Source organism: Dendronephthya gigantea, unplaced genomic scaffold (genome assembly GCF_004324835.1).
Source record: "Dendronephthya gigantea isolate DGI-Jeju-01 unplaced genomic scaffold, DenGig_1.0 000082F, whole genome shotgun sequence".
In the NCBI taxonomy this organism is placed as follows: Eukaryota; Metazoa; Cnidaria; class Anthozoa; order Malacalcyonacea; family Nephtheidae; genus Dendronephthya; species Dendronephthya gigantea.
In genome coordinates, this window is record NW_021163092.1 from 945420 (window position 1) to 965784 (window position 20365).

Genomic DNA, 20365 nt, shown 5'->3' on the forward strand with positions numbered 1-20365 from the left:
AAACTCTGTCACCAGCAAAAGTGAAACGCGTTGATGGAAAAGACTACAGACGCCCACACACACATCCCCGCACTTACGAGTGGAAACCAAACGTAACTCGCGTTCGGCTTTAAGGAGAACTACCTGTACCTGAGACAAATTCAGATGATTTGATCACCAACACAGCGTCCTAAAATAATCCTGAACAAAACCCACACACAAAATGCCGTCCACCCAAACCGTAGATGTTGAGTAGGTGTAATTAGTACCCTTACCGCAGTATTTAGTTCAATGCTAACCTTATAATTTTGGTGCAAGTTTTCTGGGAAAAAATTTCTAAAGAGGTTAATAATTATAATTACTTAAAGGAGGTCGTAGCTTCTGCGCATCTGTTCTGCTCATTATTAGCACGTTTATTACTTTTCTAAACACAGACTTTAGCTTATACTTATTTAGAACTATAGCGAGTCTATAAATCGTGTCAAATATTCTGTGACCCTTCTTGATATTTTTCAATATAGTGATTGAAAATGTAAAACAAGGCGTTTGTTTACAATAGCGGCTATAACCTACTTTACATAGCAGGCTATACGACATTGAGCATCAAATGTGGTATAACAACTGCCTAAAATAGACAAAACACTCCTCGACATTTCGAAATGGACAAATAAGAACGAATTGAATGAATATATAGAACGAGAGTATACTTCTGTGATCACTAGTGGAAAATATCGTCTCATATTCACGGAAATTTTAATAATAATTATTCTATTATCCAGTAGGTGTTTCTTCGCACTAAATGAAGTAACTATGTTGAATTTTTCGTGTGATTAAACAATTATTGGATGAGGTTTTTGTGAGATGCAGAGTTATCAAGGTCGAGGTAAGCGTTATCGGCCGAGCCGGAAGCGAGGCTGATAACACTTACCGGGACCTTGATAACCTTAATAACTTTGCATATCACAAAAACCGATTTCAATAATTGTTTTATTATACATTTGAAGAATAGTAAACGTAGTATTAACGAATGAAAAACCTTATTTAATAGCAACATAATTGATTAATAAATAAATACATCCAAATGATACCGCTTGATAACCACCGCAGGCTCACTTGCAGATAACTTAGTTGTCTGCTAGCAGATAACTGAATTTTGCGTGATTGCGCGATTTATCTGTGAACTATTAGTTAATCAAATTGCTTATACTACTATAATGTATAATAATTATAATTATCCCCAAAGAAGCTATGATTTTAATATGGAAGGAAGAATTGTAGTTCTACAATATCAAATTGTAGTATGTTTATTATTATACAACGCAATTTTTGACTGTGTATATACGTATTTCATTAAACACTAAGTCAACAGGAGTCTCAAATCCATGCAAATTCCAATGGAGAAAACGTCAACACGTCAATCAATTATAGTAAAGACTAAAGTTTACATGTGCTATCTTATATAGCTATATTCGCCAGGGGCGGCGGAACATAATACATTATTATTTTTTCGAATTTCAGTGCTCTAGATCTTCGGAAATGGCCATTTCAGAGTCTTACTTGCCGCTTTTATCGTAGTTTTTCATTGGCAAACACACACTGAAAACGGCGCAGCGCGTGTAGTGATGTCTTCTACATTTGAAAAAGCATCTCTCATGCTTCATTCTGGCATTCTTCATGAAATTTTTGGGGGGGCTAAGCCCCCCCACTTTTACTTCTGGGGGGGATAAAGCCCCCCTAGCCCCCCCCTGTTCCGCCGCCCTTGATATTGGCCAAACGGCTATTGCTGCAGACCTTAAAATCATCCTGACCAGTGTGTGTCATGTTATGAAGAAGATGTTGGAACATCTTTTAATTAAAATATTCATGTCTGTTAATCATCCGATTTAATTTTAAAATTATCTTCATGGACCAGTAAAGTCTTTTGCGCGTCAAAGAGTAAAGATTAATTGTGGAAATGTGCATTATTTATACAGCATTGCGTCTTTATAGCGGACTCGCAGACTTTTCGCCGATTTTTTGCGGGAAAAATTTACAAAATGTGTAATATTGTGGCAATTAAAGGAAATTAATGCGCGCTGAATGTTTTCATGTACAGTTATTATATGCGTATAATTGATTCGTGCGACATATACATATATTTATTGCCTTAAAGCTTTTCATCGCTTAACCCGAGTCTTCACACAAAACACAAAATTCATATATGTATGTATATAGTATAAAATAATATGACTTAGTTAGTTTAATCTTGTATTTATAACAGGTTGGAGACAACAAGTCTATTCTTCAACTGGTGCACTTTAAACGATAATGATCAATTTTTAAATACCGGATGTCTTAGTTTGTTCTTACGCATGCATGCATTCAGTTACAATCATGACTATGTTTCTAATAGTTTGTTCGGTCATTTTCATTTTGCAAATTCCACAGCCTGTTCAAGGCAGAGAAGAAGCATTGTTTCGAAAACAAACCAAGAAATACTTGGCGAATAATGTCATAGAGACGAAACAGGCAGGAAGCGAGTTTGAATGCGGCATGTATTGCCTGAGAAGAGAATCGTGTGCGTCGGCCAATTACAAAACCTCAGGAATCGGGAAAGGTCGATGTGAGCTCAACGCTAAGACACTTCAAGAAAAAACCGATGTTAATGAACAAGCGAACCCTGAATTCAACCACCTTGTCATTGTTCAAAAGGTAAAAAAAAGCATTGAAATATATATATATATATATATATATATATATATATATATATATATATATATATATATATATATATGCATGAAGATGGTACTAGGGAATAGGGATGATTTGTAGTAGGATATGACACCGAGTGGCAGCCCGCCATGGCAAGCAGAAAATTCTACTTGACCACGGCAGGATTTGAATTCGCGGCCTTCGGTATACTAGTCCGGTGCTCTGCCAACTGAGCTATATATATATATATATATATATATATATATATATATATATATATATATATATATATATATATATATATATATAGCGGAAATTCGATTTTCATCGAAATATTCTAATTAATAGAATATTGAAATATTACCCCGAAAAAAATATATATTCGAGGGCTTTAACAGAAATTGGTGTAAAGACCATTGTTAAATTAATCAATTTGTCTTTCACATAACACCCTATTAGCTAAGCGTCATTTCGTTGGAAAATGAAAGAATATTGATTTGATAAAAAAGTTTAAAAAAATCACATTTTCCCGCTGATGGAAATATAGGATTATATAAAACACCGCGGAGGCCACAAATTTTAGTCAGTCTTTGGATTTGATTCTGTGTTTTGCTCAATTGTTTTTAGACAGAATTACATCCTACTTCAGGAAGCTCGCTGACACAGGACAGGAAAACAAGTAAGCCTCAGGAAATTAACACCAATGTCATACTACAAAGAAGCAATTTGTGTGTGACAAAACCAACTTGTACACTTTATTATAGCGCCTATTTGCTAACAGACACCTTCAGGTCAAGTTTGAAATTTTCAAATATGGCTTAAAAGATACAGTATATGAAGTCACTCATTTTAAGCCTTCGGAAACGTTCAAAACCGCATTTCAAGGCCAGTTACAAGCAGACTTGACTAGGCGCAGATGTTTTTTTGCGGCGTCTGGTTCATGCATGACTTATTTTTGCAACTTCAGTCAGATGTCAGGGTGTAGGCTAATTCCTAATCTGTCAGCGGAATTAGTACCTTACTGCAGTATTTAGTCCAATGCAACCTTACAATTTTGTTGTTTATATAACTTATATTAGGTTTCCTGGGAAAAAATAAATTCCTAAAGATATTAATAATTGTAATTACTTAGGGGAGGTCATGGCTTCTGCGCATCTGCTCTGCTCATAACAATAAGTGCATGCACTACTTGATTTAAAATTGCTTAAATTTAGCACGTTTTTTACTGTTCTGAACATAAACTTTAGCTTATACTTATTTAGAACTAAAGCGAAGAAAAATAGTGCGAGATATTCTGTGACTCTTCTTGATATTTGAAAATGTAAACAAGGCGTTTGTTTACATTAGCGATTTTAACCTACTTTACATAGCAGGTCTATAAATCGTAGATCGTAAGGCGGCATGGCTATACGACACTTATTTCTTTTCATATAATTTTAGCAACAGCTCCCACATGTTCGATTGCAAATTGGATGGAAATTTCTTATCAGACGGGCTGGTTAAGATGTGGCAAAGAAAATCTTTTTATTACAGGGCTATTACGAAATCCCCCCTACCGTCTTGACAATGACCCCATCATTTTACTTGAAGAAGCAAGATGTTGTAATTCGACTTCAGCGTACAGCGGTCAGAATGGAGTCTGTAAACAAGCAGATTGGGTGCGCTCTCTGGACGTGTACGTATCTAAAATTATATGTACAACAATATAGAGGTTGAAAGGGTCTTAATTTCGAGTGGAATTATACACACTTCAATTCAAGCCACGAAAGGTTGATAGAAAAAGGGGTCATAAAATAGTTGACTCATTTTTCCATCAACTGTTCCAGGCTGGATTTGAAATGTGTATAATTCCACTCGAAATTAAAACCCTTTCAACCTCTAGAATTTATTTGCATCGAGTGAAGTGCTAAAAATCATAATTGATGTACAACAATATAATATTTTGATGATAATATTCTTCAAATTTCAGTGGCATGGTAAATAAATATTTAAAACATCAACGTGTAGAAAACAGCATATTTTTTCGTTATATGCAGACGTTGACCGAAAACTTTGATGATCTAAATATAATTTCTGTAGTATAATTTGCCGTACCGGAAATAAATTAGTAGGTGCAGTTCTATCAACCAGATGCTTTAAGGTTACATTTTACTTGGTGTTGTGTGTGCGACCAGCCAGCCACTTGTCTCAGGAGTGTTTAGGCCGCGTTTAAGTAGAAAAATAAAAAACAATAAGCAGTTTAAAGAATAAGCGCAGCAAGTTAACATCATGGATAAATAGATTGAAAATGCAGTGGTAGAAGCAATGGAGAAGTGGTACCCAAAAAATACTAGGGATATAATTTTATTAAACATCATTGAGAAAGCTTGGATGAGCCGGAAGTTGATGAAATACGATCGCGGTTGTCGTTCGCTTCCGAATGGAATGTTATGAACAGCTGAGAACGACAACACAATAATCATATCGAAAGCATCTTAAGAAATATCTGTCAGTCCGAGTATAAGCCCCCGGTATGACCTCGGTTCAACCGCGACAGACCGAGGTTTGGCCTAGATTAACCGCGGTTTTTGTTATATTATTTCTGCACGTACAGTATTGTAAATAAACGCAACACTAATCTTTTCAGTATTTTTTAGTAAAGATTATTCGTTTACAATTTAACAAATATATAACATTACACGGTATGACGTCATTTGTGATTAGAACAAATCAAGTGGCCATGAGCCGCCGGAAGAGTATCTGCAACTGAACAGACAACGGTTCGATGTTATCTATTTGTTTTATATAATAAGATCAAAAAATATCCTAAATCAAACAGGCTAATAGTTTCCCGAACACTTGGAAAATTGTCAAAGTAAAAATTTTGCAAATTTTGTCCCCTTAAAGATCATGGCTCTGGACCAATGACATTGGTTGAGTTTTTGACGTTATTATATAAAATATCATACATACTTGTTATGCACTTACCGCTCAGGCTCAGATTAAAATGTAACCCACTTGGCAGATTTATATGTATCAGCCAAGACAGGCACGCGTGTTACTCTCCTGTAAATTAAACCATTTAATCACCGTGATAATTTCCAACATTATTCACCACAGGAACAACGCTTGGAGCAACTGCCCAGAGGGTTACTTTTTAAACGGGTTATATCGCAGTGCGGGCAATTATTTACATCGCATCGAATATGGCCATTGCTGTAAACCTAACAATCATACTGACCAGTATGGATCATGTTATGAAGAGGATGTTGGAACATCTTTTGATCAAAAAGGATGGTCAAACTGTTCTCAGCCTGGACATTACATCACTGGACTCTATCGTGGAAATGGTGATTGGCTGAACAATATCGACAAATTTCGATGCTGTCAAATGGTTGCTATCTAACTAGTAACTTCTTGAATGTTGGCACAAAGTATCATTATCAACTATTATGCTATCTGTAATGGTAGGGGATGACACTGGGTAATATACTGTAGCATTCGGCGGTTTGTTAAGATAGAAGGTAGCGGAAATGAGCTTCGAAAGATATATTACGATAGAAACGCAGATCCTTTAAAGGTAGGATGCAGGGCGCATCCGTTATGCTCATAACAATGCATGGGTAGACTACTTGATTTAAAATTGCTGAAATCTAGCACCATTATTACTAATCTGAAAATACAACCGAGTTTATACTCTAGAACTATGGGGAACCAAAATAATTTGAAATATGTAAACAAGGGGTTTGTTTAAATTCATTTGGCGAGTGTAACCTACCTTTAAAAGATCGAGATGCAGATGATTTCAGAATTGAAACATATGCACCAACTTTTATTGATTTGAAGATGGTCGAAAGTAGAAGCTTTGATCAGTTATCAATTATTTTTTGGGGAAAAGGCGTAGCTATAGAACAAGAATATACTTCTGTGATCACTGGGTAAAAATATCGTTTCATATTACGGAACTTAATAACATTTATTTATTTGTCCTCTAGGAAGTTGGGTCGCACAAAAAAGTAACTATGTTGCATTTTTCGTGCTAGTTATAATTATCCCCAAAGGGTCAATGATTTTAATATCGCAGGAAGGATTGTAGTTCTACAATATACTTACTCAAATTGTAATATATAAAGTATTATAATATACCATGCATTTTTGGCTGTGTCATAGATTTCATCAAACACCAAGTCAATATGAATCTCAAATCCATACATATTCCAATAGAAAAAAACGTCGACACGTCAATCTATTATAATAAAGTTTACATATGCTATTGGAATGAACTTTTATTGGAATGAACTCAGTCCAACACAAAATTTATGAAGTATATGACCTTTTATATCATGCAGAAATTAAAGGATCCTGAGCATTACGCAGGAAAGCACAAACTGCCCACATAAAGTTTGCAACTCCAATCAGATTGAGAGGAAATCTCCTTTCCAGATCCTGAAGTTTTTTATAGTACGTTCTATACGATTTCTGACACTAGCAATAGATTGAGTTTTAACGACATCTTCTGCAGACATCTGAGTATTTTGACCAAGGAATGGGGGATTCAGTGAAACTCCCAAAGGCAAAAGATCTTCAATTGTAAAGCCCTTTTTAGCCATTACATTGTCTCCAGATTCGAATGCCTGATTTAACGGACACTTCGAATAACAATTTCCCTGTCTAATATGTTTCCTTAATGAAGTTCACTTATGAATCTAATTGCACCACAAGGAGCAATAGCAAGTAAGGTTTTAAATGTTTTGTGGTTTTTATACGAACTAAAGAGTTTAGTATTAACTAGTAAGCTGCTTGGCATGTCAACTCTGATATCTGTGCAACCTATGAGTCTGAGTATCCTTATGGAATCAGAATTCTTCTGACTTATGTTGGCTTCAAGTTCGATGACTTTTTCTTCGAGAGCACAGTTAATGGATTTAGGCTTTTTTATTTATTCTCTTGATTACTCTCTTGACAAATCTTCGACTTCGACTGACTTCTACTGCACAGCATTACCAGCCACAGTATTAGCAGTTGAGTCGGATGTTTGCTGATCTTCAGGTGTTGCTCTTTCACTTGACCAGCTGAATTTATTTGGGACACAACCTTTCTTCGACGTTACTATTCCATTAACAGACTTGTTCAACTCAGTTTGCTTAAAGTGCTGACTGTGCTGTGAACATAATTTGATTAATTTCGCGCTAGGTGTCAAATTAAAGCTTTTTCCCTGGTCTCGTCGTATGGCTCTGATCCATTCCTTTTTAAGTTCTTCCGATTTGGGGATATTGAAACACAATATCTTCTCTCCAACAGTCGAACGATATCCTTTAGATCTGCATTGAGGAACATAGCGACTTAATGGCATTTTAACTCTTTTTGGCTGTGTTTCTCAGAAAAATATTTTTTATACAAATTATGCAATATGGTGTCTGACCAACGGGCCTCGTCTTGATACGACTCGTTTCCAGGCTCCTAGCGCAAGTGAGGCATTATGCATAGCGTGAATAGATGATCGCTGAAAATAGTAAGGAAGTTTAATGGTCATTTCCAGACTAAAAAATAATATTGTATGGAAACAGTTAGGTATAGAATATTTCCATTGAAAAGATTTTGAAAAAAATTCCTGCGCTAAACTATTTTGTGTATATTTCAAAACCATTTTTTTCATTTCATACATATATATCTTTAGGCATATGTGGTGAGGTGAAGGAAAATTTTTAATTGTTTTTTTTTAAGTGTATTATTCATACCAATGCATGGAACCAAGAGAAATGGCTGGGGCTCGCTTAGCTATTTCTTTATCGTAAGAAAATTTGGGTAAATATTTTCTGGACAAAAGGTAACGTTTAAAATCATATTGTTTTAAAACAGGAAGAATAATTTACCTAATGTCTATTCAACATACTGTAGCTTAGAGAGTGTAAAAAATTATATGTTAAATACTTAAGAAATTAGGTTTGGTAAAGTAAGAATTGGTCATCTCAAAGTAGGGTAACTCTCCCAAACAGGAAGCTATTGCAGAATTGCGATTTTCAAAACCTACGAATGTGCATGTCTCAAGGAAGACTAGCACTTCGCCTGAGATATGTCACATACCACTCAGTGTTATGTAACATATGTCATATAACACTAATTGAATACTGTTTTTGAGCCAAACCGTAGCAGTTAAGAGGTGACTGGCAGGGAGGGAAGGTGAGGGCAAGGAGGGAAGGTGAGGGCAAGGAGGGAAGGTGAGGGCAGGGAAGGAAGGTGGGGCGGAGGGGTGCCATGCAGGTCTTGCGAGCATTTGCTCAATATTAACTTCGCTTATCACAAATGCGTAAGTTGGTTAACCATCCCACAGCTAAGACCGCGTTTTAGCAAGTAATGCGCAACTGCTAGCCGTAACCACGTTATATCCGCCGTGTAAGCGCAAAGTTCTAGATATTTCATTCTGGTGTTGTTGCGCATAAATACTAGCCAAATTCTCAGTTTAGTCCAGTTGATAAGTTGATAACGTGGACCCTTGGGAGTAAGCAACTTTGTACTGGAAACGCCATGGTACTTTTATAAGAGCTAAACCAGTATCTATCCACGTTGGAACTCATTATACAGTACTGCTCAGAGGTGACCTAATGCGACGAACGCGTCCAGAACGCGTTCCCGAACGCGTTCCGAAATGCGTTCCGAACTTCCGAACGCGTTCCAGAGTTTTCACTTAGACGCTTCGTGTGCCTTCGGAAATTCCGAAGAAATTATCGAACAGCTAGTCAATATGCTTATGCTACGGTTCGTTAATTCCGCTTTTAGCTTGCGAGACAAGCTCTATTTTATTTTGCGTAAAAATAAGCGCATGTGTGACTTGTGTGTCTCATTTGAAAATGATAGTAATATGTATGTGTAGCTTAACCAAAGCCAGTATTTGGCTGGGAAAACGCTGTTAAGATTAGATGACTCTTATCACCGTTTTTGATCAAAGAAACTTTCGGTTGTTAAACTATTGTTTTTAGCTGCGCCCTGCTGACTCTGCCGACGGAAATCCTAAGGAGGATACGTTGAAAATTTTCCTATAATACCGGTACAATCTATTTTCTAAATAATACCGGTACAATCCTATTAGTCAATGAAAATACAGCTATAAGAAGTTATGAGTTTCCCAGTATATTATATTATATTTTTGTTTAGTATACTTACTTGTATCTATAAGTATTTTAGTTTTTCTAGTCACTATTTCAATTATTAATTTTCGCAAGAAAACGTGAACTATTGACTATTGTACCGTAACTTTACCGCGTCTAAAATTTTAGAATACGCGAACACAAAAACACTTCGGAGTCATGCAAATTGTCTGTATTGGTTTCCTTAATCATTTTCGAAGTTACTGTGTTTTGTAGTTGCAGATTTAGAGTAAAAATAAATTACACGGGCTAATTTCAAATTCAAAATACCTTCATAAAAACGCTATAAAGTATTCCAAAGAATACTTTTTGTAAATTTGAACTGCAGTCCTGTATATTTATTCTGACTTATACACTAGATCCGTCACTCATGATCTCGGTAAACCGATTACCGCTTTTCAATTTCTTTCCGGCTCCAGATGTTTGGGGAATAAATTTATAAAGCACCGAGTTTTCAATTGTGTCTTATTGTATAACAGGTTGGAGACGGCCAGTCTATTCTTTAACAGGTGCACTTTTAACGATAATGATTAATTTTTAAATACAGAATATCTTAGTTTTGTTCGTACGCATTAGTTACAATGACTACGTTTCTAATCGTTTCTTTGTTCCTTTTCATTTTGCAAATACCACAGCCTGTTCAAGGCAGAAAAGAAGCATCACTAGCATTGTTTCGAAAACACGCCAATAAATACTTGGCGAATAATGTCATAGAGACGAAACAGGCAGCAAGCGAGTCTGAATGCGGCATGTATTGCCTGAGGAAAGAATCGTGTGCGTCAGCCAATTACAAAACCTCAGGAATCGGGAAAGGTCGATGTGAGCTCAACGCTAAGACACTTCAAGAAACATCCGATGTTGATGAACAAACGAATCCTGAATTCAACCACCTTGTTATTGTTCAAAAGGTACAAAATTCAATTTCATCGAAATATTTTCATTAATAGATTGGAATTCAACAAATATTACCCCGAAATAAGATATATAGTCGGGGGCTTTAACAGAGAAAGTATAAAGCTTATCAAATACCGCGAACGGAAGGTCTTATAATACAAAGCTATTTTTCTAATCAGCCCGGTGCCACGAATTTTAACATCCCCATCCATTATACTGCAGTGTGCATAAAAAAAATTAGAATCCAAATTTGGTGTGTATTTAAGTAGAATATATGTGAAAACGTCATTCCATTAGAAATTTAACGAATGGTGGTAAATTCACCACTGTTAAATTCATCAAGTTGTCTTTCACATAACATGCATGTAGCTACGCGTCACTCCGTTGGAAAGTGAACAAATATCTGTTTAATAAAATGCTAAAAAAAATCATTTCCTGCCGATAGAAATATATACGACTGTAAAACACCGGGGACGCCACAAATTTTACTCAGTCTTTGGATTAGCTTATTTGTTTAATTTGCTCATTTGTTTTTAGACACCATTAAATCCTACTTCAGGAGGCTCGCTGACACAGGACAGGCAAACAAGTAAGCCTCAGGAAATTCACACCAATGTTGTACTAAAAAGAAGAAATTTGTGTTTGGCAAAACCAACTTGTACAAACTATTATGGTGCCTATATATTTGCTAACAGTCACCTTCAGGTTAAGTTCAAAATTTGCAAATACGGCTTGGAAGATACAGTATATTATGAAGTCTTTTGGGGAAAAAATTCTAAAAATATTAATAATTATAATTAGTTACTGGAGGCGGTGGCTTCTGCGCATCTGTTTTCCTCATAACAATAAATACATGAACTACTTGATTTGAAATATTGCTGAAATTTAACACGTTTATTACTTTTCTGAACACATGCAAACTTTAGCTTATGCTTATTTAGAACTTTAGCGAACAAAAATAGTGTCAAATATTCTGTGACCGATCTTGATATTTTTATCAATATAGTGAGTGAAAAGGTAAAACAAGGCGTAACCTATCTTTCATAGCCGGACTAAATCGTAAAGCTGGCTATACGTACGATACTGACGTTTTTTTTCATAAAATTTTAGCAACAGCTCCTACATGCTCGATTGGAAAATGGATGCAAAGTTTTGATCGAAAGGGCTGGTCAACATGTGCCAAAGAAAATCGTTTTATTACAGGGTTATTACGATCGCGAAACCCCCCCAAATATTTTTTCTTTTCTTTCCATTCTGATCCTATCACTTTACTTGAAGAAGCAAGCTGTTGCGACTCTACTTCAGCGTACAGCGGTCAGAATGGAGTGTGTAAAGAAGCAAATTGGTCTTTCTCTCTGGACATGTACGTAGCTAAAAGTTTGCACGTATCTAAATATAATTTGATCATAATATTCTTCAAATTTCAGTGGCATGGTAAATAAATATTTAAAACATCAACGAGCAGAAAACACCACGTGCACTTGTTACATGCAGATGTTGATGGTCCGTTGACCGAAAACTTTGCAAGACATGAATACACGCACTGTTATCTACAAGTTTATGATTTAAATATAATTTGATTAGCGTACCGGCAATAAATTAGTTGGTGCAGTTCTGTCAACCATATTCTTTAATTGATGTTGTGTGTGCGACCAGCTAGCCACGTGTTTCAGGATTGTTTAGGCCGCGTTTAAGTAGAAAAATAAGAAACAATAAGCAGTTTTTTTAACTGAGCGCAGCAAGTTAACTGCGGGGTAAATAGATTGGAAAAAATGTCGCTAGAATATAAATCTACATCGAGAGAAATTTTAATTCAAAAAGGAAAAGCATGCAGTGGTACAAGCAATGGCGAAGTCATACACAGAAGATACTAGGGATATATTAAGCATTATTGCATGAAAAATCTTGGATGCGCCGGTGTTTAAAGAAAAATCAGAAAAAATGTATTGTTTACTTTTGTTTACTTCACACTGATATATAATAAATATATGCATTTGATTTGAACAAAATAGTTGTTGCTGTTTTTAAAGTTAAAATTAGGTTGCACATCGGCAAGTGCACTATTGACGTAAAACAGTGAGTCTAGAGTGGTGTTGGTTATGAGTTTTATACTTCACTATGTATTCTAGGATATAGGAATTACACTACACGTATAAATGTAAATAAATACACGCAACCCTACAATCTTTTCAGTATTTTTTGGTGAAGATTATTCGTTTACCATTTAAAGACATATATAACATTGAACCGTTGTCTGTTCAGTTCTAGATACACGGTATGATGTCATTTGCTATGATAAATAAATTAAAAAGTGGCGACGAGCCGCCGGGGCGAGTATCTATAACTGAACAGCAAGGGTTCAATGTTATCGATTTGTTTGATATACTAAAATCCTAAATTAAACAGCCAAATATAGTTTCCCCAAAAGTTGGAAAATTGTCAAAGTAAAAAAATTGCAGATATCAGGCGTACAGCCGTACATCATCTAAATGTTTGAAGAAATGCTATTGGCTAGCTTAAGACAAGTGTTAAAATACGATTAGCTAACAAAATAAAACAATAGATGACTATTTAAAGTCGTAAAATGATCTGTGACGTCATTTCTTCTCCGCCTGTCCTCTTATAGATGATGCCTCTCGACCAATGAAATTTGTTTCTCGATTAATGAAATTGGTTGAGTTCTTAACGTTATTATATAAAATATTATACATACTTGTTATGCACTTACCGCATAAATTTAACTTAACTTAAATTCAACTCACTCGGCAGATTTATATATATTGGCCAAGACAGGCACGCGTGTTACTCTCATGTAAATTAAACGATTTAATTATACCGCGATTATTTTCTACATTATTCATTACAGGAACAATGCTTGGAACAACTGCCCAGAGGGTTACTTTTTAAACGGATTATATCGCAGTGCGGGCCATAATTTACATAACATTGAACATGGCCATTGCTGTAAACCTAATAATCATCCTGCCCAGTATGGATCATGTTATGAAGAAGATGTTGGAACATCTTTTAATCAAGCAGGATGGTCAAACTGTTCTCAGCCTGGACATTACATCGCTGGACTCTATCGTGGAAATGGTAACTGGCTGAACAATATCGACAAATTTCGATGCTGTCAAATGGTTGCTATCTAACTAGTAACTTCTTGAATGTTGGCACAAATTAGCATTATCAACTAGTATGCCATACGTAATAGTATGGGATGCCACTGGGTAATATACTGTAGCATTCAGCGGTTTGTTAAGAAAGAAGGTAGCGGCAATTAGCTTCTAAAGATATATTGGGATAGAGACGCAAACACCTTAAAGGATAGGGCACAGGTCGCATATGTTATGCTCATAACAATGGGTTGACTACTTCTTTTCAAATTGCTGAAATTTAGCACGTTCATTACCAATATATATATATATATATATATATATATATATATATATATATATATATATATATATATATATATATATATATATATATATATATATACACCCGTTTGCAAAAACGTTGGCCGCAGATAGATATATAGATAGATACCCGAAGTCTAATTAGAATTGCATATGTTGTGTAATATGATTGAAATCCCATGCAAATGTATTCATGTACAATTCTAATTAGACTTCGAGTATCTATCTATCTATCTATCTGCGGCCAACGTTTTTGCAAATGGGTGTATATATATATATATATATATATATATATATATATATATATATATATATATATATATATTTATATATATATATATATATGTTGCGTTTTTCGGCTATTACAATTATCCCGAAAGAATCAATGATTTTAATATAGAAGAAAAGATGGTAGTTCTACAACATATATACACTCAAATTGTAATATATATAGTATATACGGCCTACATGCAATTTTTGGCTGTGTTATATACGTATTTCATTAAAGACTAAGTCAACATGAAACTCTCTATATCTCTATCATTTTGCTCTGATAGCATCCATGCAAATTCCATTGGAGAAAACTTCGACACGTAAATCAATTATAATAAAGTTTAGATGTGCTATCTTATCTATATTGGTTATCCTGACCAGTATGAGTCATGTTATGAAGAAGATGTTGGAACATCTTTTGATAAGAAAGGATGGCGAAACTGTTCTCAAACTTGGATCACGTCACTGGAAATTTATTGTGGAAATGGTAATTAGCTGAACAATATCGATGAATTTCGATTCTGTCAAACGGTTGCTATCTAACTCTTAACATGAGTGTTTCTAAAAATTAGCAGTAGCTGTGATGTTAAAGAATTGCATTGGTTAATATCACTCGAATTTTTTTTAAAATACCGAATTTTTTTTAAAATACATACTATGGAAATGGCAACTAGTATGGATATCAAGTGAATTAGCTTGTAGGTACACCACTTCAAGAAAGAAAATAAAAAATCGTAGCTATGTTGCTCGGGGGAGGTTTATACTCGGTTAATCTTTGGAAATCAAAATTAATCTTTAGGGAAACAGGGGATAGATAGGGTGAATTAGGGGTATATGAGTACAAAAGGACTTAATAATTGGGCGGCCTCAGCTCCCGGGGCGAGGGGAAGGGTATAGGTGAGAAAACACTATATAAAACGTTCAAGTCTTTTTGTACTCATTTAAACCTCTTTCCCCTATTCATCCTTCTATTTACTCCTATTTATCCCAATTTTTTCCTATCCTCATGCGTCTCTAACTATCCCCTAACACAAGTTTGAAGAAAGCTTGCTTTGAAAGTCAGAAAAGGCGGGGGAAAGACAACCCCCCTCAGTCTACTCCTCGCCCAAGGCGAGGGCATATTCGCCCGCTCGCTCTACTCCTCTCACACTCACAAATTCTCAATCTATTACCTTTCTCTTTTTCCGCTTATCCAGGACTTGAAGCATCGACTGTATACTTGGCAGATCACCGTCTTCACCACTACACCACCTGTTCTTGTACTGAAAACCTACAGTTTTTTATTCTACTTAATCCTTTTTTGGAAGGATCTTTGACAAAACTTAATACCTTTTGGTAGGATCTCAAATAAAATAACAATTTAAATAAGTTCACTTCAATGTTCATGATTTATTTTCTCAAATCTCACAAACGGTATCTTATTCGTAGCTTGTAACTTAATATTAGCCATTTTTGTTGTCGCTAAAATATCACATACCGGTATGCAGTGTCTTAAGCACCATCTTTCCATAAGTTGGTTATATGCGGCCCAAGTGAAGCTAATGGTTACGGCGCGATTATTTTGTATTTTTAATGAAGTTAAGTCAAAGTAAATACAAGAATTAACAATGTATTTCAAAATTGGTTTAAGGAAAAAAAGTACAAGAATTAAAAATAGCCGATTACTCGTCTTACTGAGACTGGAAAGTTGATTGCCCTAAAGCCCGTCTGAATGTGAATTGGGATGTGGAAAATTTATGCGTATGATGCGTAATCTTTACAAGAATAATTGTTTTTATTTTCCTTAGCCTTGTTCCGTCGTTGACCGTTTTATGTTCCTTTTATTTTAATCGTACTATAACATTATTGTAACAACGTACATCAATCGTATATCCGCCATCTTGCTTTCTACTTCCCCCCTCTCTCTCCCAGTCCTCCGACCGTGAACACAACATCTCTCCCCAACTTGGATTAAAACTATACAGATCTAACGAACTGTTTTAACTATAACATTAACGCGTCACCGTGTCCGACTTATTAAGGTTTTTAACTTAAAACTACTTCTCAGTCTAACGAAGTTCTTGACTCCCAGTTTATTGCTACTGTCCTTAGTTCCGGCTAGCAAAGTAGCCCGTGAGGCTTCGCACAAAGTCTCTCAAATACGACGGCGATCGAACCTGCCTAGCAGGCCTGCTGTGGGGTTGAATTAATTCCTGGTCATTCGGACCCCCATCCATTTCAGATCTGTCATCCCCTTGCTCGGAACCATTACCCTCTGTAACGTCCACTGGTTCTTGTTCACAAACTTCGTCGATATCATCCTCTTCTTCTTCTCTAGTAATGTCTGGAATCTTGTGAACCATGGAAACATTGCGTATTACTGGAGTCTCATCCTTTCGCTGTAGAATAACACTCGGACCTCTTCTTTCCACAACCGCGTATGGACGACAATCATACCGGGTGGAAAGTTTATGTTCCCGTCTTTGTCGTAGCAACACTTTGTCACCAACCTTGATCACTGCCGCTTTTGCTCTTTTCTTTTCATCTGTATATATTGCCATTTTTTGCTTCACTTTGGCATCGGAGGAATGCGCGCTTTCAAGTGCTGATGCAAGGATGTCCGATGCTGGAACTTTCGCCTGAGGCACTTTGGTACGAATTTCGCGACCGAGATGCAGCAACGCCGGAGAGGCACCAGTTGTTGCATGTGGTGTCGCTCTGTAGTTTAGGAGAAAGATGTCCAGCTCTTTACGCCAATTCTTCCCCTCTACATGCGCCCCACGAATGGCTTTTTCCACTGTGCGGTTGAATCTTTCCACTTGCGCGTTGGCCTGTGGCCAGTACGGTGTGATTTTGCGGTGTTTTATACCGTGATCCCTCGAAAAAGTTTCGAACTCTTCCGAAACGAACTGCGGACCATTGTCCGACACCATCGTAATAGGTATGCCTTGTGCTGCAAAAATTTTTTTGAGATGACCAATTATGACCGTCGACGTTGTGGTTTTCAGGATTATTACTTCTGGCCATCGTGTACACGCATCTTCGCACACCAACAAACTTTCTCCCGTTGGAAAGGGACCACACAGGTCAATATGCACATCTTGCCATGGCTTGTCTGGCATAGGCGTTGGTCTTAGGGGCTCTGGCACTGCTTTTGGAGCCATCGATTGACACGGCAAACAGGATGTAACCATTGTTTCAATTTCTCGGTCGATCCCCGGCCACCACACTTTCTCTCGTACCATCTGCTTTGTGCGAACGACACCTTGATGACCTTGATGAGCACTTTGTAAGATGTTTTGTCGTAGGCACTCTGGTGGCACTATTCTTGACCCACGCAGTACCAGTTCTTGTGATGCGGAAAGTTCATCTTTGAGCCTTTCAAATGGCCGGAGCTTCTCATCGTTTGGCCATTTACCCGACACTAACGATTTTCTCACCTGCTGAAGAACAGTGTCTTTTTGTGTAGCAGCCGATATCTGTTCTCGTGTAAATGCCTTTGGAACTGCCCTCTCTGCGACATAATTAATGTATTCTTCTGCAATGCATGTCTCTCGCGACGGTTGGTTGGTCAACGGCATCCGTGATAGTATGTCAGCTGGATTCTGCTGCCCCGGCATATGGTGTATGGTAAATCGGTACGGCTGGAGACGAAGAGACCATCTTTCAATCCATGGTGGAGGCTTTGATTTCGGGCTTAAGATTACCTTAAGCGCTTTTTGGTCAGTGTATAATTTAAACTGCTGACCATACAAGTAAATGTGGAACCGTTCGCATGCCCAAACTACAGCCAAGGCCTCCCTCTCTGTCTGAGAGTAGCGCCTCTCTACCTCGGTTAAAGTGCGGCTAGCAAAAGCAATTGGACGTACATCTTGGCCACTTCCTTGTAATAGGACTGCCCCAGGCCAAAAGGACTAGCATCAACTTTAAGCTGTGTCTCTGCAGATGGATCGTAGTGGGACATCACACAGTCACTAGTTAGCATGGACTTCACCTTTTCGAATGCTCTCTGATGAACGGGAGCCCAGGACCATTTGACCCCGGTCCTGGTTAGCTGGCGTAGTGGCTCCACGATGGTTGCAAAATGTAGTATGTAGCGGGCACAGTAGTTTGCAAGTCCAAGAAAACTTCTCAGCTCAGAAACGTTCCGTGGTGCACGAGCTTGCTTGACAGCTTAAACTTTCTTTTCATCCGGAGAAATTCCGGCTGCAGAAACTTTGTGGCCGAAAAATACAAGCTCTGGAACTCCAAACACGCATTTCTCACGATTTAGGGTCAGACCCTTCTCTCTAAGACGACTGAGAGTTAATTCGAGCTGCTGGTCATGACTTTCTTGATTCTTGCCAAATACGATGATATCATCTGAGATATTTCGAGCACCAGGAATACCCTGCAAGACTTGCTGGATGACATATTGGTAGATTTCCGAAGCGGATGATAACCTAAAAATCAAACGCTTGTATCGCTTTAGCCCCATATGAGTGGAAAATGTGGTTAGCACTCTTAAATCTTACTATCCCAAATCTTACTATCTTTCCGTACATGGAATGGGGTACGTCGTAATGGTTGGGCAACAGGTATCACCGTGGGATTTGTGTGAATGAGTAACTGGTAATCCGATAGTTTTCCAACCCCGTCAAATACTTTGGAATGGTTGGCAAGAATTTTGGCTATGCCGCTGGAAGGTGCCATGTAATTAACTTCAGTTCTAGAAGTGGGTGGTCCCACCCGGAGGAGATTGAGTTCTGTAGCTGTTTTTTCACCTAAGAATGAACCACTTTGGTTGCTCTGGGCCACCACAAACTCTGGCAGGGTGCTCTTTTTGCTATACTCGGAAGATACTGTAATAGTGAATGATCCCTTTACTGGAAGAGGTGTCTTGGAAACATACGGGTACACACGAACACAAGAAGCCTGGAGCTTTATCGGAAATATGGCATTTGAGTTTACTGTAAAGGCTTTTGCAACCCGTGAAAGGTAATTATGGAAAACGCTAGTAAAATATGAGAAATATTTTTAGGAAGTTTTCGAGGTGCTCGTATGACATAACTTCAAAAACTTCCCACTTCCCATATAGTTTGCAATGTTTTTTTAGTTATTTTTGCATGCGTGTCGCAGTTATTCAGTTTAAAAAAATGCATTCACCCGCAAATTTCATCTTGCAATACAAAAATACTGTATACAAAATTTCGTAATTAAACTTTGCAATTATATTAATTTTAGTACGTCTTTCTATGCCTTAAGCTTTGTTGCCAGATCTGAAATTACCTCATAACGCATTAGGACAATGAAAGCAGCATTCGAGGACAGTAAAGAAGTGGTTGTATAATAATATCCCGTCCCCACTGAAGGTCGTTTATTCACGTTTGTTTATAGCCCAGCAATGACATTTTGAAGCATTTATAACACTGCCTTTAATGTTAAGTTGCATTGCCGTTTGCAACACATCCTTTATTGGTTTTATAACAAAGTTTATCGGCAACGCAAATTTCAATTTTGGCATGGCATTTGAGTTTACTGTGAAGGCTTTTTACAACCCGTGAATGGTAAGTATGTAAAACGCTATTAAAATATGATCATTAAATATTTTTAGGAAGTTTTCAAGGTGCATGACATAACTTTAAAAACTTCCCAGTTTCCATATGATTGTACAATACATTTTTAGTTATTTTGCAGGCATGCCGCAGTTATTCAGCTTAAAAAAATGCATTCTCCCGCAAATTTCATCTTGCAATACAGAGATATACAAAATTTCGTAACTAAACTTTGCAATTATTCTAATTTTAGTACGTCTTTCTATGCTTTAAGCTCCGCTGTTGCCAGATCTAAAATTAGCCCATAGCGCATTAGGACAATGAAAGCAGCATTCAAGGACAGTAAAGAAGTGGTTGTAATAACATTCCGTCCCTACTGAAGGTCGTTTATTCACGTATATTTATAGCCCGGCAATGACATTTTGAAGCACCTTAGCTACGTATGTTAATCCTTCACGGGAATCCGAACACT

The 20365-nt window shown here is 37.0% G+C and overlaps 2 protein-coding genes across 2 annotated transcripts; one reads left to right on the forward strand and one right to left on the reverse strand.

Annotated features, from left to right (window-relative positions):
- Positions 1–2362: 2362 nt before the first annotated feature.
- Positions 2363–6645, forward strand: LOC114532951. Its single transcript, XM_028554540.1, has 4 exons — positions 2363–2670; positions 3298–3349; positions 4111–4345; positions 5770–6645. The coding sequence occupies exons 1-4, from the start codon at positions 2512–2514 to the stop codon at positions 6053–6055; spliced, it is 732 nt and encodes a 243-aa protein (XP_028410341.1). The 5' UTR covers positions 2363–2511; the 3' UTR covers positions 6056–6645.
- Positions 6646–16467: 9822 nt separating this feature from the next.
- Positions 16468–17979, reverse strand: LOC114532926 (uncharacterized protein K02A2.6-like). Its single transcript, XM_028554511.1, has one exon. The coding sequence runs from the start codon at positions 17977–17979 to the stop codon at positions 16468–16470; it is 1512 nt and encodes a 503-aa protein (XP_028410312.1).
- Positions 17980–20365: the final 2386 nt, after the last annotated feature.

Coding starts and splice junctions, on each gene's coding strand:
- LOC114532926 (XM_028554511.1), bottom strand. CDS start 17,979: ATGCCGGGGCAGCAGAATCCAGCTGACATACTATCACGGATGCCGTTG.
- LOC114532951 (XM_028554540.1), top strand. CDS start 2,512: ATGTATTGCCTGAGAAGAGAATCGTGTGCGTCGGCCAATTACAAAACC. Junction 2,671..3,297: donor ACCTTGTCATTGTTCAAAAG/GTAAAAAAAAGC, acceptor AATTGTTTTTAG/ACAGAATTACATCCTACTTC. Junction 3,350..4,110: donor GACACAGGACAGGAAAACAA/GTAAGCCTCAGG, acceptor ATATAATTTTAG/CAACAGCTCCCACATGTTCG.